Source organism: Canis lupus, chromosome 14 (genome assembly GCF_003254725.2).
Source record: "Canis lupus dingo isolate Sandy chromosome 14, ASM325472v2, whole genome shotgun sequence".
NCBI lineage: Eukaryota > Metazoa > Chordata > Mammalia > Carnivora > Canidae > Canis > Canis lupus.
The window spans coordinates 25,750,637-25,777,004 of NC_064256.1; the positions used below are offsets into that span (position 1 = coordinate 25,750,637).

Below are 26,368 nucleotides of genomic sequence, written 5' to 3' on the forward strand. Positions count from 1 at the left end.
TTATTCATGAGAGAAGAGAGAGAGGCAGAGACATAGGCAGAGAGAGAAGCAGGCTCCAAGCAGGGAGCCTGATGTGGGACTCGATCTTGGGTCTCCAGGACCATGCCCTGGGCCGAAGGCAGGCGCTAAACTGCCTGGGATCCCCAATTTAGGTTTTTTTTTTTTTTTTTTTTTTTTAATTTTTGTCTCTTCCTAGGTGTACTATTACTAGTAATAGTAATGGACTATTATTATGTTCTTAGTCCTTTTTAATTTTTTCTCTAAAAAAATGGGGTCAAGCAGCTTCTTAGAAGTGTCAGTTCTGGGGATCCCTGGGCGGCTCAGCAGTTTAGTGCCTGCCTTTAGCCCAGGGCGTGATCCTGGAGTCCTAGGATTCAGTTCCACATCGGGCTCCCTGCATGGAGCCTGCTTCTCCCTCTGCCTGTGTTTCTGCTTCTCTCTCTCTCTCTGTATCTCTCATGAATAAATAAATAAAATCTTAAAAAAAAAAAAAAGTGTCAGTTCTTCACTATCTTACTAGGAGCTTTCAGGATTGCTTAAGTATTTTAGTTTTTAAGGTTTTTCTCCCTATAAAACTGAACTCTTGCTGCATCTAAAGTTCTAGATAGATAAATAAGCTTTAAAGAATGTTCCACAGCTCACAGTATTACTTATTTTTAAAATATTTATCCATCTATTTTTAGAGAGAGAGGTTATTAGCAGGAGAGGTAGAGGGAGAGAGAGAGAGAGAATCCCAAGCTGACTCTGGGCTGAGCGTGGAGCCTGATGCAAGGCTCCATCTCACGACCCTGAGATCACGATCTGAGTCAAACCAAGAGTTGGGAGACTCAACTGACTGTGCCACCCAGGCGCCCCCATAACTCATAGTATTTAAACTAAAATGTTGCTCTTACGTATTTCAGTTGTTTTTTTTAAAAGTATTGCTACTCAAAGCATAGATCCACTGCTTTAAGCAGTAGCATCTGTGTGACGTGGGAGCTTGTTAGAAATGCAGACTCACAGACCAAGTCTCTTCTGAATCAGAATCTATATTTTGACAAGATCCCAAGATGTTTCATACATACATTAAAGCATTAGCTCCATTGATAATATAAAGAAGTAGCTCTGTAATGCCTACCAGGGTAGCTAAACTTGAAGATTTTCAAGATTATTGCTGGGCACATTTAACCCCAGTTTATTCAGAAGGATAGAAGAACAAAATTATAGCTTGCCACCAGGGCAGCCTCATGCCTTCCTTTTTTGTGAGGTTTTTATAGTACCCTACAGCAAGCAGTTCATAGTCATTTGGGAGCCATCTTTTTTGGACTGTGTCATTCCCTCACCTTCCCCATTTATTGTTACTCCTAGTTCAGATGTAATCTGCCAATAGGGTCGTTTTTACCATAAGCAATATTTGCAAGTAACACAAGTTGATACTCTATCAGGTTCCAATAGTAACAAAGGTAGAAACTTAACCAAATGTCAGAGTCTAATGAAATTAGTGGAATCACTGGGGATCCTACTAATTCTCTATACTGAGCACTAAGAGAGACATGGGGCTCTAATGCATGAGTCCCTCTTGGACTTGCCTTCTTTTGACCATAGCAATAGCTATTAGGTACCTAAACCATTGAAAATATTGAAAGTTCTTTTTTGTATCCCTCCACCCTGGGACTTGCCTGTTACTATCTTTGAATCATAGGTTCCCATCTGTCTCTGTAGCGTTGTAGCTGTTTTTACCACTAGAGAGGATTAAAGAGAGATTGGTGAGCACAACTTTCTTGTTGCCTTGATTCTATAAATATTTAAATGTAAAATTTAGTGCTAGGAAACTGGAGGATGTACCAGAAATAGTCTTCGCTGTTTTTATAGAATAGGGTAAAGGAGACATGTAAAACAAGAGCAAAGAATGAAATTTTATAAGTCAGTTATGTATTCTGTGCTATGGGTGTATTGAATGCATCATACCTTATTGGTAAATCTGGGTGATTTGTGAGTCAATTGCATGTTCTCTTTTTGTAACTGAACTAAAGGGGTTCATTTTTGGAGTGCATCAAATTGAACATGACTCAAGGAAGGGTTGAAAATGGGATGGGGGCAGGGAACTTGTATAGGTACTCTGTGCATGTATAATAGGGTTAGCATGCTACTGAATACATCATATCTGCCAAAAAATGGCAGAAAGCTCTACCCATAGGAGTTTTTACTATTATAATGAGTTAAGGATAGCTTTAGGATAACTCGGGGCTTTCCATTCCTCAGCTCCAACCCATCTTAAATTTGCTCTCCTAAGGAGCTGTCAGGTGAGACACACCTATCTGGTAAAACACCTAGTTGAGTGTCTCCTTGGCTGGAACTGTTGGTTCTGCAAAACAAAATACACTGCTTCCCTGCTTTTGTCCCTTCTTCCTTTCTGCTGGTAGTGTTCAGCCCTCTTATTTGAGTAACTTCCTGTTGCATTCTGGCTGACATTTTGATATGTAAACAATAGGTCACTAATCCTTGCACTAAAATATGTATTTTTGAATACATTGTATTTAGCTTATTGCCTTCTAGTGCTATGAAATTTTAAGGTATTTATGATTTTTACCACATTTTATACTATTGGGTTATACTAGAGACACTGATTCAGTATGTCTGCAGTGGGGCTCTAGTATCTGCAGTTTTAAAAAGTACCTTGGGATTCTCATGCAGGAGGTAGGGAAGATCATCCTTTGAGAGACACTGGCTTGGAAGGAAGTAAAATTTGAGAGAGAAAAGGAATGGGTAGGTAGATGTCATGCTGGAGCTTAAGATAGCTGCAGATATAGGTCATGGCAAGGGGCCAGGGCAATGTAGAATAAAGTATACTTTCTGGTATAAAGCAGGTGAGACTCACAATAAGATTTTTAAAAGTTTAGACTTTTTATTTCTTTATAAAAATGGTTGGGAACAAGCATAGGCGAGTAGAGAAACAAACTCTGAAGACAAAAAAATAATGGTGTCCAAGCCTATAACAGGTTGAGACTTGAGGCAGGTGGGAGCTGGGGTATTAACTTCTAAATGGATGTGCCTCTTCTTGCTCCAACTCTCCTACTATCTTCAGGGCTGATTTTTCTAAAATGCATATCTGTTCATATTATTCCTTTGTTTAAAATCATTTTGCCCATTTATAATGAAGTTCACTCTTAGAGCAGGACTCTTACCGATTTCATAACCTGCCAATTTGAATGACTTGCTTTTCCAGTAATAGGGGGCCTTCATGTATGCTCTTCCCTCTACCCAGGTTCCTTATGTTCTACAATTGTAACCTAAATGTATAGATATTAAATTAGTCTTTACCAATGTCTTATGTTAGGAGATTTGAAAAGTCATTTTCTATTAAAATATTTCCTATTAACTCTAAGTGGCATGTAAATACTTACAGAAATTGCAGATAGATTGAGTACATGTCCTTCGTCTGAATTCTGCTTCTTTTTGTATAGGAAATTACTGTTAACAATTTGGTCTGTATCCACACTTATCCCTCTCTGGTAATCTCTAACCCCATACTGGTACTGTTCATTTAACTTGATTATATTACATAAATACATTTTCATTGTAGAACATATCAGTATAAATGAGCTAAAGAAAACATCTTCCATAATCATACCACCTAGAGATAAACATACTTTAAACTTTGGTGTGTATTCTTCCAGACATGTCTTGCTTTCTCATGTGTATGTAGATACGTAGACATATTTAGGAAAACTTTAATGGTTGGTAATATGCAAACTGTTTTTTTTTTAAAGATTGTATTTGTTTATTTGAGAGAGAGGGAGCAGAGTCAGTGAGTGTGAGTGGGTGAGGGGCAGAGGGAGAAGGATAGGAGAGAGAATCTCAAGCAGACTCTAAGCTGAGCATGGAGTCCGATGCTAGGCTTGATCCCACAACCCCGAGATCATGACCTGAGGGGAAACTAAGAGTTGGTTGCTTAACTGACTAAGCCACCCAGGCCTCCCAATGCAAACTCTTCTTGTGACCTCCATATCTCTGTTATCACTGTGGCACTGCTGTGCCCCCCATCCGGGATCCATTCATGTACTAACATTGCTTTTTGTGTCGTGGTGTCCTTTAACGTAAAACAAATTTTCTGTCTTTTTTAATATTCCATGGCTCTGTGTTGAAGAATCTAAGCCAGTTTTTAGAATAACATGTAGATTTGTCTTTTTTTTTTCTCATGATTAGATTCAGTTTAAACTTTTTTTTGACCAAAGTACTATGTTGATGATGTTTACTTCCCATTACACCACATCAAAAGAAGTATGATGCTAGCTTTTTAAATTTTTAGTGATAGTTAAGGTGGTATCAACTAGAAGTCTCCATTTTAAAGCCATTTGTTTTTTTCTTTTTGTAATTAACCAGTAATCTGTTGGTTAATAACTTTGAGACTTTATTAATATCTTGTTCCTTAAAAGCCTTTTGCATAGTGGTATTAGGGTTCTTGTCAAAATCAGTTATTATATATGTAGCTGCAAGATGGGGATTTTTAATTCTGTCATTCCTCTACATTTATTAGGCAGTATTTGATTTGTAGAGAATTTTTTTTTCCTTTTCAGTGTTATTGTACTCTCCTGTGTTATCATCTATTACCTGATTGTTCTTTCTGATACTTAAATTATCCATATTTGACCATATTTGTCCATATTTGACCAGCCGTTTCATACAGGCTCCTGTGTACACACATGAAACACACATCACATATACATATGCTCATGTTCTCTTTTTCTCTAAAGAAATAGGATAAATACCGTGGGACTTTTCCCTCCTGCTACTTGCTTTATTTCACTCATATGTTAATCTGTTAATATTAAAATTCTTTTCATGTGAGTATAAATGAAATATATTAGTTTTGTTTTTGTTTTTTTTTTACTGGTACATAATTAACTATATAGAATGGCTCATCCATGATGTCTTTATTTTTCTTTTTGTTTTTAGTTTTTCCCTTATAGATAGTACTAACATATATGTGTCATATATATTCATGTAATAACTTCTGTGGGATAGATTCCTAGATGTGAAATTGCTGATTCAAAAGATAAGTGCGTTTTAACTTTTAAAAAGACAGAATTGCCAGAATGATCTTAAAAAAGACTGTACTTGTTCATATTCTTAACAGCAATGTACAAACTAGTTGATAACACTGCATATTAGTAAATTTTCTTTTAATCATTTGGAGACTATTGCTTTATTAAAATATGCATTCACATTCTTATGAGTGAGGTTTGGTACCTTGTGGCCATTACCATTTTATTTTTTGTTACTTGCTGTCCATTTCTTTTGTCATTTCTTAATAGGTCTGCTTGTTTTTTTCTCATTGATTTGCTGGAAATCTTTTCAGTGTTAATTCTTTCACTGCTATGTGTGTTACAGTTTTTCATCCTTGCAAATATTTTTTCCACCCTTTCATGTACTTTGTAACTTTGTGGTATTTTTCATTGTTTATAGAATGTTCATTTTTTTAATACAGTTATAGCTATAGATCTTCCTGTATTACTTTTTAAGTTCCAAAATGAATTTATATATAAAATTAATCCAGAAAGAGGGAAATTTTCTAAAGCATAATAGGAAGCTAATGGTGATGGATTTTTTTGTTTGGTTGATTGATTTATTTTTAAAGATTTATTTATTTATTTATTCATGAGAGACACAGAGACACAGAGGGAGAAGCAGGATCCCCTGCTTCTGATGGGAGCCTGATGTGGGACTCGATCCCAGGACCCCAGGATCCCGACCTGAGCCGAAAACAGATGCTCAACCACTGAGCCACTCAGGAGTCCCTTTTGTTCGTTTTAAATTCAAATACCTAAGTGACAGACTTCCGTATTATAATTCAGACATAGAACTTTTTCTTAAATATCTCATGGTTAAATGTGAACTTTTTGAATGTCTCATTTTTGAAAAAACTATCCATCCTAATGTAATTAACAGATATTAAATAAAATGTGGGAAATAAAGAACAGAGAAAAGAAAAAAAGTTTTTCTTTTCTAATCCTAATATCCAGACAACCATAGTTATTGTTTTGGTGTTGTTCCTTTAACTTTTCTTCTTTGTTCTAATTCTTCTCTTTCTCCTCCACCTCCTCCTCCTTTTTTTCTCTTAAGATTTTATGTATTTATTTGATAGGGAGAGGGAGAAGCAGACTCCTTGCTGAGCGGGAGTCCGATGCAGCGCTGGATCCCAATGCAGAGCTGGATCCCAGAACCATGAAATAACCTGAGCCAAAGTCAGATGCTTAACTGACTGAGCCACCTAGGTGTCCCTTCTTTTTTTAAAATATACTCATTCTTAAGCATAATAAAGAGAAGTTTTTAAGTTGAGATTTTGCTACAAGTATTTGAAATATTGTTTTTTAAATAGGTAGCTGTCTAATTACTTTTCAGAGTACTCACTTCATTTAAATGTAGATAAATATCTTTTCTTTTTGAAATCAAAGGGTTCCAACTTGTCACTTAGTATAAACACCTTTGTGACAAGATCTTATAACTGACATAATAGTAGGGTACCCCTGACTGTGATGTCAGTTATCCTGATATACTGCTTGTACTGTGTCTGAAGAAAAAAGTCACACGTGTCATTGTACGTGATAGAACATTAGGTAATGTGCCAGCAGTTACTTTTTACTTTAGCTACTGTGCATTAAATGAGATAAGGTCTACTGAGAAATGCTTTCCCCCCCTCTTCATTTTCAGTCTTCTATTAACTAGCCCTAGACCATTTTTATTTCTTAGTATATGCAAAAATATGTCCTCATGAATGTTTTTTGAGTGATAAAGTATGTTCAAGTTATAACCATTTGAACTTTATAAGTCAGCCGACACTGGTTATTTTACGCTTTAGGACATATTTGTTACTGATACCGTATGTCTTTTCTCGTAAACAACAGTATTATATTACAATCTTTTTTTTTCTTTTCTTTCTTTTTTTTTTTTTTTTAGTAAAAACTAGAGGTCTTAGTCCTAGGATGTTAACAGAAAAAAAAAATGTCTTAAGTTTTTAAATTGCAACTTTTGGGTTCTTATTTTTTTCTTTCTATACTGAGATAATTTAGGAGAGATATTATTAAATACATATTGTAGATCATTTTAACTCAATCTCAGAGATGTGGTTTGTCCAAGGTTACATAATTCTAGATGGAAGACTCCAAGTCTTCTCCCTCGGACAAGTTGAATGGGGAGAATTTCCACTGATTTGGATTATCTATACCCTTGTATAATTCAAAACAACTGTAAATACATTTTATATAGCTTTTTCTTACATATGATTTGTGTAGGTTGTATGTGTTACTCAGAGGTTGATCCTAATCAAATCAAATCTATCTAGCCATAGAAACATGTTTTTTATGTTTACATATATGAAAACACTGTATGAAACAGGTTTTATATGTCTATAAATTTAAGATGGGTACCCAAATGAAAAAAATCTTTCCATAATCTTACTGATGATGCACTTTTGCATCAGAATTAGTTAGATGAAGGAAATTAACATTGTTTTATGACAGTTTATATTCTGTTTTGCACGAAAGAAAGAAAAAACTCTTAAAATGTATTTAGTCATTAATTAAAAGGTATTAGAGTGGTTGTAACATGTTAGAACTTTGGTCTAGAGGTCAGTAAACCCAGTAGGTAATGTAGAGAAATACTGGAAAAGTGGCAAGTGAAGAACTCTGTAAAGGTAATAATACCCTGAATCATCTTTCAGGGCATTGAAGCTGAAGAAGAAATACTTATGCACCTGCTGGTTGCTCTTTGAACTTACATGATACTGATCTTCTAGGTTATAAATTGCTCAAAAATCATTCTTCAGGTTGTTTGTAAGTTTCTCTCTGTGCAGATTTTTGCCATGTGTATAGAGTGTTCTTTAAAAGATAGAATTGAAATTTTGCTTTATTCTTAAAAACTGTTATGATTTACCTTGATTTTGGCAAATGAAGTGAATAAAATAGCTCTGTGGGGGCTTCATTATTTTGGTAATTGCCTGCTTTGTGTGAAAGCAGAAGAAAGAATTTACTTCAAAGGAACATTATTTTGTAAAGAAAATAGATTTTTTTCCTTGTAGAAAAGCAGATTAGTTTTTATTGTTTTGTTTTGTGATTTTTCTTTGAATACAGTATTTTGCTTACTGAGCCCTTATTGAAAATTCTTCTTTTATTGGTGATAATAATAACTGCTTCCTTTTCATTTTAGGATTTGTTATTTATAATGTATATCTAAACAGAAGTGAAGATGATGATTATCAACCACAATTTAATGATAGTAAAGAAGTTAATAAGTTTGATTTCTTTGCTCATCTTACTATAGTCTAGCTCCTTTGAAATCTTTTCTTTGGCATTCTCTTGTAAGATTTTCAGATCACATTAAGGTTCACTGTTATAAAGCCTTTGAATAGTGTAGAGATGACAATTATGGTATCTTCTTGAGACAGCTTATGTAAGTCATAGTTGCAAACCAACTTTTTAGTTTTCTGCCTCCCAGGCTATTTGAATTGTAATGAATGGTAGTACTGTGTGACTAAAATACATGACTATTGACCTATTAATGATATCTAGTAAATTAATGTTGGTACTTTAAAATTATTTGCTAGTTGTGTATGGTTCTTTTTCCTTCTGGGTGAATTAACTCAGTATTTATATAGTTATTTATTTTATTTTGAATGTCTTTGGTGTTTCTGAGAAGACTCTCTCCAGTTTAGGCTCCAGTTGGTCTGTTTAATTTAAAACCAGTTCAAATAATCACCTCTTACACTGGATGCATATAAATTTACATATGTGGTAAAGCCTTTTGAGAGATGATTTTGCTTATATATGCTTCCTATAGTCTTTTTTGCTTGTTCGTTTAATGTGTTCAGTTTATTGGAGGTCACTTTGGATGACCCTTAGAATTTGGCACTTAGACTACTCTCTTAGAATAAACCTGGTTAGAAGATTCTGGGGTGGTTGATATTTAGCTATCTATAGAAGCAACCTATCTTGGAGAGGTGATAAATGTGTCTTAGATATCAGAGAAATGCCCAAGCTAAAGTTTATGAGGGCATACGTCAGGCCTAGAATTAAGTTGTAGTTTATTACTATTTCTGCATTAATTTTTTTTCTCTTTGGGATATTTTTATCATGAGGGTAGTGTCTTCCTTTCTAGAGGAAGAGAAATTAAATAATATGAAATGGGTCAAGTGTCATCTAGGAAAAAGAAAACTATTTAGGAGTCATGACTATTATAGTCATTATTGTAAGTCATCAGGAGTTGGGCATGGTTTTTAATAGTCTGGGTGAAATTATTTCTTAACTTTTTAGTTGTTCTTTATTCGATTCTATATTTATCAAGTACTGTGTTGGTGCCAGTGCATTTTTCTTGGTGTTTTATACATGATTTTCTTCATCCATGATAATGAATGTGACATCACTTTCTAGTGAGTTTTGTTTGTCAGGTACTCAGAGCCTCATTGGCACAGAAGTTCATTGACAAAATTGAGTTTCAGGAATTCTAATGAGAACTTGATCTTCCCAAAATGTTGACAGTGATATTTTGCTTGAATTTTCTGTTGGTGTGCATGTTTGATATCTGATGTCCTCTTTTTAAACTAAAAATCAAGGAAAATCTTTTTGATTTTATGAAAAGTTTAGACAGATCTGGAAGCCTAAATAGTAACTTTAAATATAATTTGTAATTGCAAACATGTATATTTACATTGATAAGGAAACATTTTGCTTTTAATAATTGAAAGATAGTTGAAGCATAACATGACCTACTCTAAAACGTAAAGACCTATGCTAACTAATTTTAAACAAGATTTGTTTGCTTTGAGGATCTTTAAAATTTTTTACCACATTTTCTGCGTAAAAAATTTAACTTCTCTCAGAATACTGAGTTAAACAGAAAAAATAATCTCTTTTATTAATTTCAGTTGTAGATAAATTTTTACAGAAGATAGAATTACAAATGTTTAAAAAGATCAAATACCTTCTAGAGCTAGATGTTGGCTCAGTTGTGAATAGATCTGTTTGTCTAACTCTAATCTGAACTATTCTGATTGTCCTATAGCCTTAATTGATGTCTGTGTGGGTTTCTGTGTGTATTTTTCTCTTATTAATACTTTCTGTTTATGGTTATATGAGTTTGTGTTTTATCTGCTATCTCCAAAGTTAGAGACCTTTTTGGATGTATGTTTGTTTTACATGAGCATGGTCTTAAATTTAAGTGTCCATTACAAAAGCAGCTCAATAAATACTAATCTGTAGTTTCTAGATGCAGTCTGATTTATTTTTAATGAAAATTCCTATTTTTTTGTAATTTTTTTAAAGAATTATACATTTTTCTACTCCTGTAATGCTTTTCCAGTAGCTACAAAACTATTTTAAAAGGTCATTTGTTCCATTGTGCATACCATGGTACATGAAAAAGTATTTTTATAAAATGATTTCATTTACATGTTTTGACTTTAATATTATTCTTATAAACCATTTGTTTTTCAGATTTGTTTCTACTTTTTTTGGTAATTTTATAATTATGAGTTTAAAAAAATAAATTTATTTATCATACTTTTTTTTTTTTTTTAGGTTGCTATGGAGTTGATGGAGAGAGTGACTCTATTATGAGTTCAGCTTCTGAAAACTCCACTGAACCTTGGTTTTGTGATGCCTGTAAATGTGGTGTTTCCCCTAGCTGTGAACTGTGTCCTAATCAGGATGGAATTTTCAAGGAGACAGATGCTGGAAGGTTGATGTCATCATAATTCTGATGGGTTAATATGCCTGCTTTATAATGTATCTGCTTCTGACCTAATTTTTTCAGATACACACTTTTGTTTGGTTGTTTCTTTTTTTTTTTGGCATAGAGTGAATGGACAGTAGGCTACATATGAGGGGAAGAAGAAGAAAAGACTGTTTATTGATTATCTGCATTTGCCTTTATAGCCATAGTTCCATTTAAACCCAATAATGACTTATGATGAGACAGGTGCTAAAGTTTTCTGTTTTATAAGTATAGTACCTGAGGTTCCGATCATTAAGAAATTTTAATTTAATCAAGGCACAAGATGGTGATTAGTCAAATTTGAACCCAGATTTGTCTGACTTCAAAAGTACATCGGGAGACAGAACCCATATGTAGTTTTAAAAGGAGAACTTTAATTTACAGAATTAATAAGCTATGATAAGAGTAACTGTGATATAAAAGAATAAAAGAATTCTAAGGGATACCTTAAGGCTGAGGAAGAGTATCCAGGGAATAAGAAACTTGGAAGACCCCTCCCCCAGGCTGGCATTCAGACTTACCGGAGAGGGTGTAATTAATTGCAGCCTACTGGATGGCAGAGTTGCTTGCTATTTTGCCTGGGCCAGAACTTGTCTTTAGTTCTTGGCAAGTGGATGTCTAGGCACAAGGTGCAGAGGGAACTGGGGCACCAGTGTGTCATCTGGAATGTGTGGTGTCTGTGTTAAGAAGGCCACAGGAAAGGGATACTCCAGGCTAGGTTGCAAGGTCACAGAGTCAGTAGTTCATGTATTTGGCTGGAGCAGAGCACTGGCAGATGCCCTTCTTCATCCTTGTTAAGATGTACTTACCTCCTACAGTGCCCTCTACCACTTCTACTAAGACAGCTAAATATCATGCTCATGATAAAGGAGAAATGCTGAAGGGGTTTTGTCCATTATTGCATAGCAGATATTTAAGGTGGGTTTGGAGCTGAGAGGCAGTAAATTGATAACTGGCACAAAGACCTATGTTTTTTTCTCCCTCCATTCACACTCATCTTTATTATTACATTTGAGCAATTGTCATCATAATTGTGTTGATATTTTTCATGTTTTTGCCCAAAAGACTACCATCTGGGGATGGGTGATTAAGATTTAAGAGTAGTTCCTGACCTCTTTTATTTTATGGATCACTACCTACCCACCTTCCCCACCCTCTATTTAAGAGGAGTATTAAAATATATTAAGTTTTATTTTATGATATAACAATATTTCAGTATTTTTTAAAAAACATTTAATATTAGGACAGGAACAATGTAATAACCTATACAAATTTTCAGCATTATTTTCCATATTTTAACATTGAAAAGGATAGGATACATTTTATCCCAAAATAAAAGATAATACTTATTATCTTATTAATACTTATTACTTTAGTAAAGATGCTTAGTATCTTATTAATACTTATTACTTTAGTAAAGTCAAAAAGTCAAAAATACTTCCCTCAATTAGTGGAGAGGCCCTTGAGAAATGTTGCCATACAAGCATGTTGGGATAGCATAGAATCTGTCATGGAATATTGGAGAACCCTCTGTGTTGATACCTATGAAAAAGTGGCTGAAATCTTAACTCTTCTTCCTCATTGCATGTCCAAAAAGATGAAATAAAATACAAGACATTAAAATTATTTGATATATTGACAGGAGTCTTTAGTCTGTATCATAGACATGGGCATTATTTCTTGTTTGGACTGCCCTGGGGCCAGATTTAGGGAATTTAGTACAGCTTTAAAAGTGTGTGCTTTCAAGTTGGACTCTCTATATTTTGAGTTCTGGTATTTTTTTATTTTTTATTTTTTTTACTGTGATTATAGGCATGTGATTTAACCTCTTAAAACTTTCTTAAAACTCATTTATCTTGAGAGGATTAAATGAGGTGACTCTTTTTTTTTTTTTTTTTAAATTTTTATTTATTTATGATAGTCACACAGAGAGAAAGAGAGAGAGGCAGAGACATAGGCAGAGGGAGAAGCAGGCTCCATGCACCGGGAGCCCGACTTGGGATTCGATCCCGGGTCTCCAGGATCGCGCCCTGGGCCAAAGGCAGGCACCAAACCGCTGCGCCACCCAGGGATCCCAATGAGGTGACTCTTATAAAACAATACAGTTTCTGGAGCATAATAAGTGGTTAATAAATGTCTCCATATTTCTGCTGCTACTTCTACTGCTGCTACTAGTGCTCTCTTATTGGTATTATACAACATTTCCTTAAGATAATTGTAGAGTACCACGTGCATAAATTCCTTCTGGTAACTACTTACTCCTTAGAGTTGAAATTTTTGGTGATAAATTGTGGTGAATAAGTAAGACAACTTTGGAAAACACAAGAGAACTTGTTTTACCTCTTGTTCATAATTTGAAAGTTTATTGAAAAACCATAAGGTACCTCTTCATGCTATTATAATCCACAAAATAAATTGTAAAGTTTTTTTCTGAATGGAGAAAAGAGGGGCCTTTTTAATTAGATTCACTGAGAAATATTTTTACTGACACCTATACAGTATACTGTGGATCTTACCTATACAGATAGTTCCCTTGATGGTACAGCCTGGCAAAAATTCCTTTATAGTATTTGAACGTTTTATTTGCATTGATGCACACACTCCTCTATAGGCTATGGTAGAAATTAAAGGTCTTGATGAAGTTTGAAGGATATAGTTGAAGCTTGATATACTTTGATTCAAGGCAAAAAAAAAAAGCCAAGAAGATTTGACAAGCCATTTACTATTCTAGCTTTAAATGGTAAATAGGAGGGCAGGGGAGAGAACAATGTATGGAAAGAACGAAAAAGGTTTTGAAAGTGACATATCACATGGGCTAATTAGACTTTTTACAATCTGTTTCTAATGGGAGCTGGAAGTTCTTCATAGAAAATGATGTGATTTAATGTGAGAAAACCATCAGTACTTTCTGTCATTACATTTTTATTTCATTCCTTAGGAAGAGTGTTTTACCTTGTCTTAAGTGGTCTTGTATAAACCCAATTATGGGAAATGTTAGATAGACTTTAATCCTTAAAGATTGCATGCCCAACATTATGCTCCAAGTACTTCATATTACATAATTATAACTTCCAAACTGCCTTTGTGGTGCTCTGTTCTTGGTAGTCACTTAATAATTGATTACTGAATGAAAAAATGAAGAATGAAAATAACATAATGGAAGTGGATTTATTTTACCTATTAAAAGGCACTATAAATACAACACATTTGAAAAACAAATTTGCTTAAGATATTTCCTGTTTTGAGTCCTTGATTAGTATCCACTTAGTTTGCTGTATTAAAATATGTGAGTTTAAAAGGATATATTAATAGTTTCTCTGCTAGAATGACAACTTTGGCTCTTCATTTTTTGGTGGTTTTATGTGGTGCCTGTTTTCTGTTCCTTTCACCAATCAACATCTACCCTTATAGTTCCAAGCAAAATGGACGTCAAAGTAGCAAAGAAAATTATTCCTTTTTGATTTCTCCATTCGTCTTAATTACAGAGTTCTAGAGTGTATGCAATTAAACAAATGCACAAAAAATTATTTGCAACAGGTATTAAAAAGGACCAAAATTGTCTCAGCTGTTTGATATGCATTTTAATAAAGACCCAAATTGGCATCCTCACATCAGTGGTTGGGGGAAATGATACACTTGTGTGCCAATCACACTGAAATGGCAGTTCAAATCTGTAGTACTTGCATGACTTGTACTAAAACATTTTCAGAAGGTCAGTATGAGGCAAGCAGCCAGCTGTTGAGTTTATCAAAGATAAACTCCTACAGAGTACAGTGGCATTTAATACACCAGTGGAGCATGAAAAAACTGTGCAAATTAAATTGAGAAAGCAGCTGCTTGTTGAAGATGTGTATCTTTTTATTGAACTCCATGGGCTGTGTTTGGAGGAGGTTAGATTAAAACATTCTACCAAGAAAATCTCAAAATCTTGGATTTTCTTCTCAATAAAAAAGATAATTTTTAAAGATTTGTCACTGTTTTCCCCAGTGCCTCTATAAAATGATTCTTAGTCTTATTCTTTTAAAATTTATGGTGTGTCACAAAACACAACCATGTAGCAATCATAGCCTCTTAGGCTGTAAAGCGGAATTTGTTGTTAATATAGTCACAAGGTTAAGAAAGATTTGCTGTCTCATTTTTACCTTATAGTAGTGATATAGATCTGTTTAAATTTCAAAATCCAGTGATCCCATATATTTTGTGGTTGTAAGTAAACAGAAGAGGTTCCTAATGCATTTCAAAAGTTTCAGTGCAGCTTTTAAAAAATAGAATCAACTCTCTTTTTAGTGTACTGAAACTTTGAGCATTCTTTGTTTAGTGTTACACATCATTCAGACTTAAAAAAAATACATGTGGGGCATATAAGTTGTAGTACAAGGGTTATATGGTGAACAGATAATGTGAAAAGGACTTCCTTATATTATTATAACTGTTCTGGATAGTCTTTTTGTTTTGTTTTGTTTTGTTGTAAATTTATTTTTTATTGGTATTCAATTTGCCAACATATAGAATAACACCCAATGCTCATCCCATCAAGTGCCCCCCTCAGTGCCCATCACCCAGTTGCCCCCACCCCTAGTTCGTTTCCCAGAGTTAGGGGTCTCTCATGTTCTGTCTCCCTTTCTGATATTTCCCACTCATTTTTTCTCCTTTCCTCTTTATTCCCTGTCACTATTTTTTATATTCCCCAAATGAAAGAGACCATATAATGTTTTGGACAGTCTTCTAGAATCAGTTTTAACCTGGGAAGAAAGAAAGTCAGGATGAACACCAAAAATTGTTTTAAAGTGTTCTGAAGGACTATCCAACAGCTTTTAGAAAAAAAGTAGCAAGAAAGAACAGTTTTACCTAATTACTACAGAATTACTTCACAGTCCTTAAATTAGATCCTTACTTCTCAGATGCTTAAAACAATGAATATGAATATCTTTCCCCACATAAGAAAATAATCTTTGGTTTCATTTGAATAGTGGTTTTGTGCAAATATTTAAGAATAACAGGTAAGTGCAAAGTACAATGAATTTAAGTGAAAGGCAATTATAGTTGTAAAGTCTTAGCTTTGGCTAAGCTGCTAGAAAAGTAATGCTTGTTGCAGTTGTCCTTATTCCATATTCTTTAGTTGTGTGAGATTCTGAGATCTGACCATAGAATTCTTTCAGTAGTTATTTGAGATGACACATTTTATGTTTATTTTCCTCTTGGGCATTTTATGAAAGGATTTGATAGCAAAATCATATTTTCTCTTGTTGTAGGTGGGTTCACATTGTTTGTGCCCTGTATGTTCCTGGAGTAGCCTTTGGAGATATTGACAAATTACGACCAGTAACACTAACAGAAATGAACTATTCCAAATATGGTGCCAAGGTGAGATGAAGTTTTCTTGATTGTCTAAAAGAAAAATTTTACTTGTTTATATGGCTTTTTATTCATTTTTGAGTACAGAAATGCTTATTAGTAATTGTACTACTTATAGAGCAATTAGGACTAAATCATTTATTATTGATAGTAATTTTCCCAGAAAGCCAACCTGTGGGGTAAAATGATAATTGATACTGTTGCTATTTCTGTGGCATTCAGCATACTAGGTCAAATCAAATACAAACTTAATTTCTGACTTTACTTTTGAAGTGGAATTTGCCAAAATAATGAAAAGAGTATAAGAGGCACCTGTTATTTTACTTAAACTTCAAGGACTGTTATTTTTTTGTTAATGACTACATAACCTGTCTAGCAACTGATTCTCAGCCTCAGTAGTTTATAAATTGGTTTTTAGGGATGCCTGGATGGCTCAGCGGTTGAGCGTCTTGCCTTCAGCTCAAGGCATGATCCTTGAGTCCCGGGATCAAGTCCTGCATTGGGCTCCCTTCATGGAGCCTGCTTCTCCCTCTGCCTATGTCTCTGCCTCTTTCTCTGTGTCTCTCATGAATAAATAAAATATTATTTAAAAATTGGTTTTTATTGCTTGAGCTTTGGGATTATAAGTGATAAAAATACAGTTATTAATTTAAACTTATTATATAGTTACTACAGACATCCCTGTCATGTTAGAATGACGTAGACACTGATACGTTCTCTTCCGTTGCTATCTTTTGGGAAATAGGGAAGGAAGACTCTTGAATAGCGTTAGTAACACCTTAGGTGCGGTGGGGAACTTAAAGATTCTTGAAAAATCCTGATATTGAAAATTCAAGAGTTTGACAGTTTCTGCTGTTACATCCAGAATATCCTCCTTAGGTTCTAACTACCACCTCCATTGCTCTCCCTCCAGCGTCACTCCAAAACTCTTGTGCTTTAGTTTGGGTAATTCCTGTTGAATTTTCTTATTATCAGATTATCTCTCTGATGCCTTTAATCTATAGTTTAAAAAAAATTAATATGTCCATATTTCTAGTTTCTGGCAGGATTAATAAAAATTACCTAGTCCACCATTGTTGGAAGTGAAAGGGACTACTTTTTGATAACTGCTTCATAATTTACCAACACAGAGCCTAGAAGGGACTAGCTTAAGTAATTTTCAGTAGGCACACGTTTTTATCATAAATCTACAAGCAATGGAACCAGATACTACTTCATATAACTGAAACCAGCAGTGACCTCTGAACTGAAAAAGAGAATCATTAAATACATAATTGTCAGCTGATTTTTCATTATAACTTGCTTTTGTTTTGAAGTATGATTAGGAAGTGGAGTAAAAAAAATTGTGTATTCTCTGGCTCATCTGCAAAATTAAACAGTGATGTGAATTATGACTGGGACAGCTCTTCTAGACCTATGTATCCATTTCCTAATCCTGGTTACTTTCTCCCCTGTATTCTCAGTTACTTAGTTTCCTAGCATTTTAAGTGTTTCAAGCAATTGAGAAGATTCTCTTTTTTTTTGTTAGATTGTTCTATAGTCCTTATAAGACTTTATTGTCAGGAAATTTTTCCTTGTATTCATTCTGAAATCCCTTGTTCAGCTATATCATATTACACTGAATTAGTTTGGGAACTATCCTGAACAATTTGGTTCTGTTTGCACTATTGTCATTCTTGAAATAATATAATTTCTCCATTTCTCTCTTTCCTTTCCTCTCTCCTTCTGTTTCATTCTTTCACTCTTTTTTTTGTTTTCATGTTTAGATTACTATTTGCTCATATTTTATATCATACACCCTCTACTGTTATTGGGGAAAAAAAAAACCAAACAAACCTTAACCAAGCAGTAGAGTATCAGGATTTGGGTGTCTTTTCACATCTGTATTGAGTTCTTGCTGTTTTCATTCTTTGCTGATAGGTCAGTTTGTTGCTGTCTACCTAGCAGGTAGTCACTGACTGTTACAGTGTGAGAGTGACATTTTTAGTGTCTATTGAAACTTTTTAATTTTCTTTTTGTGTTTTCCTTTTTTATAATTTACTTAGAATATATTTACTTTAAACAGTTCTTTAATTGTCTGTTGACAATCTATCACAATTTAGCAGGTTTTTCTTTTTTTCTTTTTCTTTTAGCAGGTTTTTCTTTTATGAAGATTACTCTTCTTAGAGTTGTTTATATTTTAAAACTAAATTTTTTTTTCTTTCTGTGGTTTGGATAGTGAAAAGGATAAATAAATTTGGGGGGATTGGAAGTAATTTCAGTAGTTTAAATTTCTAGTTATATAGTTTTTTTCTTTGTGTTCAGAAAGGATATAAATAGTTGACTGTAACATGTCCCAGAGCAAATTGTTTACTTAAGATTACTTTTAATTCACTTGAAAGATACTTTAAAAATGCATGATTTCTTTGGCTGCAATTTCTTGGTGAAAGAAATTGGTGAATTTTCTCTGATTTACTGGTAAATTTTCTCTGACTTATTTTCTTTCATTATCCAAGCAGTATTCTATTCAGATCAGTGTAGCCTAGGTGTTAAGAGCATGGACTTTAAAGTAAGATTACCCTGGTTTGAATACTGATGTGGCAGTTATTTTTTATGTTATTTTGAGCAGATTTCTTAAACTGTCTTCACCTCAGTTTTCCTGTGTATAAAATGGATATAATACCTCTTCTGCTTATTATTGTGGAATAGTGTAGCAAATGGTGGCATATATTAGTATATGTAAAATGTTTAGAATAGTGCCTAGCACATAGTAAACCTTCAAATTATTATTACTGTCATTATTGTATCAATGGAATTTTGGTTCATTAGAACCATAGAATTTTTCATATAAACTTCTTGCCTATAATTATTAATGTTTCTATTAATATGCTGTTGATTCACTATTTGTATTTTATGGATGCATTGTATGAGAATGAAGTCTTGTTCTGGAGATATTTTTATTCTGAGAGTTTTCCTATATTCCATTATAGGAGTGTAGCTTCTGTGAAGACCCTCGTTTTGCTAGAACTGGAGTTTGCATTAGCTGTGATGCAGGGATGTGCAGAGCCTATTTCCATGTGACCTGTGCCCAGAAGGAAGGTTTGCTTTCAGAGGCAGCAGCAGAAGAGGTAGGTTTATTTAAACCCATCATTGGTGAATATGTTCATAAGGCATTTCATGACTCTGTTATGTCCTACACAACAGGTGTGCATCATAAAAGAAATTAAGCTTATTTTAAGTCTTTGCCTAGATCACTGGACTAAAATTTCAAAAGTAAAAAAAATATGAGTTTTTTCATTTTTAAAGCTAAACGTTTGGAAAATATGTTAAAATTTTATTGGGAGATCTGACAGATAAAATGAAACATAATCCAGGTTGTTTTAAAACATTAAAATGTCAGCATCTTGGATAACCTCACTCTATTTCTATAAATAAAATCATTACTCTGTCTTCAGTATCTGTATTTCTGTCTCTTTACAATTTGTTTTTAAAGATTTTATTTATTTATTTATTTATTAGAGAGACAGAGTGAGAGGAGAGAGTATGGGCAGGGGGTAGAGAGGGAGGCAGGCTCACCTGACCTGGGGCTCAATCCCAGGACCCTGAGATTATGACCTCAGCTGAGTGCAGATACTTAACCAATTGAGCCAGGCACCCAGGTGCCTCTTTACAATTTTTTTTTAATTTTATAATTTTCCTTCCAGGTTTATTGGCTTTTTAGGTTAAGCAGTAAGTTGTTTTCCAAGTGTGTTTTGGGAGCTCCTTAATGTTCTTTCAAGGGATCTATGAGGTTAAAACTATCTTTGTAACAATATGAAAATGGTATATACATTTTTTTTTTTTTACTCTTAATTCTCTCATGAGCAATAGTGGATATTTTCAGAGATTATGTAACATAGCAATATAACATACTGAATGGAAATAGTTTTGAGAATTTAGCTCTCTTTTATGTGAGCTATCTAAACATTAAAGAGATGTGCAAAGATATAAAACAGTACCATTCTTCTCACTGAGTTTGTGTGTGTAAATTATAGTATTTTTAATAAATAAAAATGTTATTTATCTTAACATAATGAAATTATTTTTAAATGAATAAATATATTAAAATTTTATTATTTTAATTTCCAAAAGGGGACTGTCTAGAAATATAACTCACATAAGCTTTTCAAATCTCCAATAATTTTTAAGACTTCAAGGAGTCCTGAGACTAAGTTTTGTTGATTCTTTAAGTTCTTTATGTAGACAGGTATTTGGATGTTTTGCTTGATAATTCTTACTGTCTATTCATGGTGGATCTGTGGTATATCTAAGTCTCTTGCATTCCTTCTTTTACTGGCTAAATTTTCAGTGTCTTATAAAAATATTTATTATATTGGGTCTTTGTCCTAGCTCATTTAATTCATAGACAGGAATCAAGTGAAAAAGATAATCTGATGAAAATTTGTTGTGTAGATTTTGAGGGATATAGTTTTTGAATAAATGAGTTCTACAGCAGTTATATGTTGGTATGGGGTTTTGTACTGGTCTCTGATTCTGATGAATTGTACTTTGATTAATGATGAAGGGTACTGGGTAAACATTGAACATTTTCACAGCTCTTAGGCAGACTTAAAGTATAATTAATTATATAATAGGGCTGTGTGGATTATTAGTTATGACTACAACTCAGAATGGTGGGCAGAAGTGCAGAGGGGCAATACAACTAAGATTTAGAAGACCAGATAAATCCCAAGAATAACTAAGTCAGAATCTGAAGGTTAAGTGTATTACTGTACTTGTAGAAAACTGAGCTTTGCCATCAGGAAGCCTCCTTTGCAGCCATTTCTTTTATAACTTACTGAGAGCTTTACCTTTTATACTATAGCAGCTTGGGTTCATTTGTATAGCCCCATTCACAATTTTTTGGAAGTAGACAGTAGATAAGGAAAGTTGGAGTGCTTGGGTGGCACAGTCAGTTAAGGGTCTGACTCTTGGTTTCAGCTCAGGCTGTAATCTTGGGACCATGAGATCAAGTGGCTACTGGCTCCACTCAGCCCAGGGCATGCTAAAGTCTCTCTCTCCTTCCTCTGCCCCCTTCCCTGCATGCTTATGCACATGCATACATGCACTCTAAATTAAATAAATCTTTAAAAAAGTAAAAAGAGGGGCATGTGAATGGCTCAATTGGTTAAATATCTGCTGTCAGCTCAGGTCATGATCTCAGATCAAGTCTCACATTGGGCTCCTTGCTCAGCGGAGAGTCTGCTTCTCCCTCTGCCCCTTCCCCTACTGGTGTGCATGCTTGCTCTCTCTCTCTCTCTCTTTCTCTTAAATAAATAAATAAATAACTTTAAAAAAAAGAAAGAAAGGAAAATGGGTGATAGAGCCATATACAAGACAGTGAAATTTAGTATGGGCTACAGTGATTTGGAGAGAGTATCTAAAGGTATTCAAATTCAAATGAAACAAAACACAGTATTAACTAAATAAATAGTTCACATCTGTGATCTACACGTCTATATCTCTGAGCTAAGCTGGGGAAATTTACAGAGGAAATTGAAATAAATCAGGGTATGGAAACTGGACCTGAGGCATTTTCCTTGTCTTGCTGCCTCCCTTAATTGATTAGGTAGGAATTCTGGATGCTAGAATAATAAAATATGACTTTTCTCCACATTTGCTGCCTTGTTAAGTATCCTTTTTTTTTTTTGCGGGGGCGGAGAAATGATTTACAACATATTTGCATGTTTCTGGTATTTTGCTACAAATACTTAACAGAATTAGAAAACTAAAAAGACTTCTGAACAATATTTTAAAACTCAGGACTTTTTATGAATCTATATCAATGAGGTTTGCTTTTGGTAGTAATCATGCTGTTAACAAGTTCTTGGCTACTTCTTAGGGTTGTACTTCTATAGACTAAGATTCATGTAATGTAATAGCATAACAGATCTATTGTTTGTGGGGATATCTTCTGTTTTACTTATATATGACATTCTAGGAAGTCCCCCCCCTTTTAAAAAGACTTGTTAAGTGAGATTTCTTCTTAATGGCTGTTTTATTTTATTATTTTTTTAAAAGTTTTATTTATTTATTCATGAGAGACATAGAGAGAGGCAGAGACACAGGCAGAGGGAGAAGCAGGCTCTTCCCAGGAAACCGGATTTGGGATTCGATCCTGCATCCTGAGATCACGCCCTGAGCCGAAGGCAGACGCTCAACAACTGAGCCACCCAGGTGTCCCTTAATGGCCGACTTATATAGGCAGTTTCATCCAGTGACATCATAAACGTTCCATATTCTAATGACTTCTGACATAGTACTTTTATCTCATTGGTGAGGATCCATTTGAAGTTTCTTCTTTCTGATCCACTGCGGATATTTCAGATTATTTATAATATTCAAATCATGGTATAACACATTTATTATTAAAGCTGAGCAATAGCACAGGTTCAGTTTTGATGAATGAAATTTATGTGATTATGTTTCACACCAATTAGTTAGCCTTAAAGTTATTTGTATTTTATGTAAAGCATGGTCGTTTCTTCTGTGATAAAGTATGAGTCGTTATACTCTGTTATCATGCAGAAAATTCTCTTTGAAACAATATAAGATTATAGATTTTTTTAAATAATAAATTTATTTTTTATTGGTGTTCAATTTGCCAACATACAGAATAACACCCAGTGCTCATCCCGTCAAGTGTCCCCCCTCAGTGCCCGTCACGCATTCACCCCCACCCCCTGCCCTCCTCCCCTTCCACCACCCCTAGTTCGTTTCCCAGAGTTAGGAGTCTTTATGTTCTGTCTCCCTTTCTGATATTTCTTACCCATTTCTTCTCCCTTCCCTTCTATCCCCTTTCACTATTATTTATATTCCCCAAATAAATGAGAACATATAATGTTTGTCCTTCTCTGACTGACTTATTTCACTCAGCATAATACCCTCCAGTTCCATCCACGTTGAAGCAAATGGTATTTGTCATTTCTAATGGCTGAGTAATATTCCATTGTATACATAAACCACATCTTCTTGATCCATTCATCTTTCGATGGACACCGAGGCTCCTTCCACAGTTTGGCTATTGTGGACATTGCTGCTAGAAACATCGGGGTGCAAGTGTCCCTGCGTTTCATTGCATCTGTATCTTTGGGGTAAATCCCCAACAGTGCAATTGCTGGGTCGTAGGGCAGGTATATTTTTAACTCTTTGAGGAATCTCCACACAGTTTTCCAGAGTGGCTGCACCAGTTCACATTCCCACCAACAGTGTAAGAGGGTTCCCTTTTCTCCGCATCCTCTCCAACATTTGTGGTTTCCTGCCTTGTTAATTTTCCCCATTCTCACTGGTGTGTGGTGGTATCTCATTGTGGTTTTGATTTGTATTTCCCTGATGGCCAGTGATGCGGAGCATTTTCTCATGTGCGTGTTGGCCATGTCTATGTCTTCCTCTATGAGGTTTCTGTTCATGTCTTTTGCCCATTTCATGATTGGATTGTTTGTTTCTTTGGTGTTGAGTTTAATAAGTTCTTTATAGATCTTGGAAACTAGCCCTTTATCTGATACGTCATTTGCAAATATCTTCTCCCATTTTCTGTAGGTTGTCTTTGAGTTTTGTTGACTGTATCCTTTGCTGTGCACAAGCTTCTTATCTTGATGAAGTCCCAATAGTTCATTTTTGCTTTTGTTTCTTTTGCCTTCGTGGATGTATCTTGCAAGAAGTTACTGTGGCCGAGTTCAAAAAGGGTGTTGCCTGTGTTCTCCTCTAGGATTTTGATGGAATCTTGTCTCACATTTAGATCTTTCATCCATTTTGAGTTTATCTTTGTGTATGGTGCAAGAGAGTGGTCTAGTTTCATTCTTCTGCATGTGGATGTCCAATTTTCCCAGCACCATTTATTGAAGAGACTGTCTTTCTTCCAGTGGATAGTCTTTCCTCCTTTATCGAATATTAGTTGACCATAAAGTTCAGGGTCCACTTCTGGATTCTCTATTCTGTTCCACTGATCTATGTGTCTGTTTTTGTGCCAGTACCACACTGTCTTGATGACCACAGCTTTGTAGTACAACCTGAAATCTGGCATTGTGATGCCCCCAGATATGGTTTTCTTTTTTAAAATTCCCCTGGCTATTCGGGGTCTTTTCTGATTCCACACAAATCTTAAAATAATTTGTTCTAACTCTCTGAAGAAAGTCCATGGTATTTTGATAGGGATTGCATTAAACGTGTATATTGCCCTGGGTAACACTGACATTTTCACAATATTAATTCTTCCAATCCATGAGCATGGAATATTTTTCCATCTCTTTGTGTCTTCCTCAATTTCTTTCAGAAGTGTTCTATAGTTTTTAGGGTATAGATCCTTTACCTCTTTGGTTAGGTTTATTCCTAGGTTTATGCTTTTGGGTGCAATTGTAAATGGGATTGACTCCTTAATTTCTTTTTCTTCAGTCTCATTGTTAGTGTATAGAAATGCCACTGACTTCTGGGCATTGATTTTGTATCCTGCCACGCTGCCAAATTCCTGTATGAGTTCTAGCAATCTTGGGGTGGAGGCTTTTGGGTTTTCTACGTAGAGTATCATGTCATCGGCGAAGAGGGAGAGTTTGACTTCTTTGCCAATTTGAATGCCTTTAATGTCTTTTTGTTGTTTGATTGCTAAGGCTAGGACTTCCAGTACTATGTTGAATAGCAGTGGTGAGAGTGGACATCCCTGTCTTGTTCCTGATCTTAGGGGAAAGGCTCCCAGTGCTTCCCCATTGAGAATGATATTTGCTGTGGGCTTTTCGTAGATGGCTTTTAAGATGTTGAGGAATGTTCCCTCTCTCCCTACACTCTGAAGAGTTTTGATCAGGAATGGATGCTGTATTTTGTCAAATGCTTTCTCTGCATCTAATGAGAGGATCATATGGTTCTTGGTTTTTCTCTTGCTGATATGATGAATCACATTGATTGTTTTATGAGTGTTGAACCAGCCTTTTGTCCCAGGAATAAATCCTACTTGATCATGGTGAATAATTTTCTTAATGTACTGCTGGATCCTATTGGCTAGTATCTTGTTGAGAATTTTTGCATCCATGTTCATCAGGGATATTGGTCTATAATTCTCCTTTTTGGCAGGGTCTTTGTCTGGTTTTGGAATTAAGGTGATGCTGGCCTCATAGAACGAATTTGGAAGTACTCCATCTCTTTCTATCTTTCCAAACAGCTTTAGTAGAATAGGTATGGTGGTATGGTTTTTTCTTTAAAGGTTTGATAGAATTCCCCTGGGAAGCCATCTGGCCCTGGACTTTTGTGTCTTGGGAGGTTTTTGATGACTGCTTTAATTTCCTCCCTGGTTATTGACCTGTTCAGGTTTTCTATTTCTTCCTGTTCCAGTTTTGGTAGTTTGTGGCTTTCCAGGAATGCGTCCATTTCTTCTAGATTGCCTAATTTATTGGCGTATAGCTGTTCATAATATGTTTTTAAAATCGTTTGTGTTTTGGTGTTGGTAGTGATCTCTCCTTTCTCATTCATGATTTTATTAATTTGAGTCTTCTCTCTCTTCTTTTTAATAAGGCTGGCTAATGGTTTATCTATCTTATTAATTCTTTGAAAGAACCAACTCCTGGTTTTGTTGATCTGTTCCACAGTTCTTCTGGTTTGATTTCATTGAGTTCTGCGTGAATCCTTATTAACTCTCTTCTGCTGGGTGTAGGATCTATTTGCTGTTTTTTCTCTAGCTCCTTTAGGTGTAAGGTTAGCTTTTGTATTTGAGTTCTTTCCAGTTTTTGAATGGATGCTTGTACTGCGATGTATTTCCCCATCAGGACTGCTTTTGCTGCATCCCAAAGATTTTGAATGGTTGTATCTTCATTCTCATTAGTTTCCATGAATCTTTTTAATTCTTCCTTAATTTCCGGGTTGACCCTTTCATCTATTAGCAGGATGGTCCTTAACCTCCACATGTTTGAAGTCCTTCCAAACTTCTTGTGATTTAGTTCTAATTTCAAGGCATTATGGTCTGAGAATATGCAGGGGAAGATCCCAGTCTTTTGGTATCAGTTCAGACCCAATTTGTGACCCAGTATGTGGTCTATTCTGGAGAAAGTTCCATGTGCACTTAAGAAGAATGTATATTCAGTTGAGTTTGGATGTAAAGTTCTGTAGATATCTGTGAAATCCATCTGGTCCAGTGCATCATTTAAAGCTCTCATTTCTTTGGAGATGTTGTGTTTAGAAGACCTATCGAGTGTAGAAAGCGCTAAATTGAAGTCACCAAGTATAAGTGTATTATTATCTAAGTATGTCTTAAGTTTGGTTATTAATT

At 34.8% G+C, this 26,368-nt stretch overlaps 1 protein-coding gene across 9 annotated transcripts in view; it reads left to right on the forward strand.

The window, feature by feature from the left end:
* Nucleotides 1-26,368, forward strand: part of PHF14 (PHD finger protein 14) — a 233,057-nt gene that overhangs the window by 24,171 nt on the left and 182,518 nt on the right. For all 9 annotated transcript variants that reach the window (XR_007401929.1, XR_007401930.1, XR_007401931.1 and 6 more), the window contains exons 5-7: nt 10,551-10,710; nt 15,999-16,110; nt 19,071-19,208. Coding sequence is in view for 4 of the 9 variants with exons in the window: in XM_049093413.1 (XP_048949370.1) it covers nt 10,551-10,710; nt 15,999-16,110; nt 19,071-19,208 (410 nt within the window). In the remaining 5 variants the exon portion in view is untranslated. The remainder of the gene's footprint in view (nt 1-10,550; nt 10,711-15,998; nt 16,111-19,070; nt 19,209-26,368) is intronic.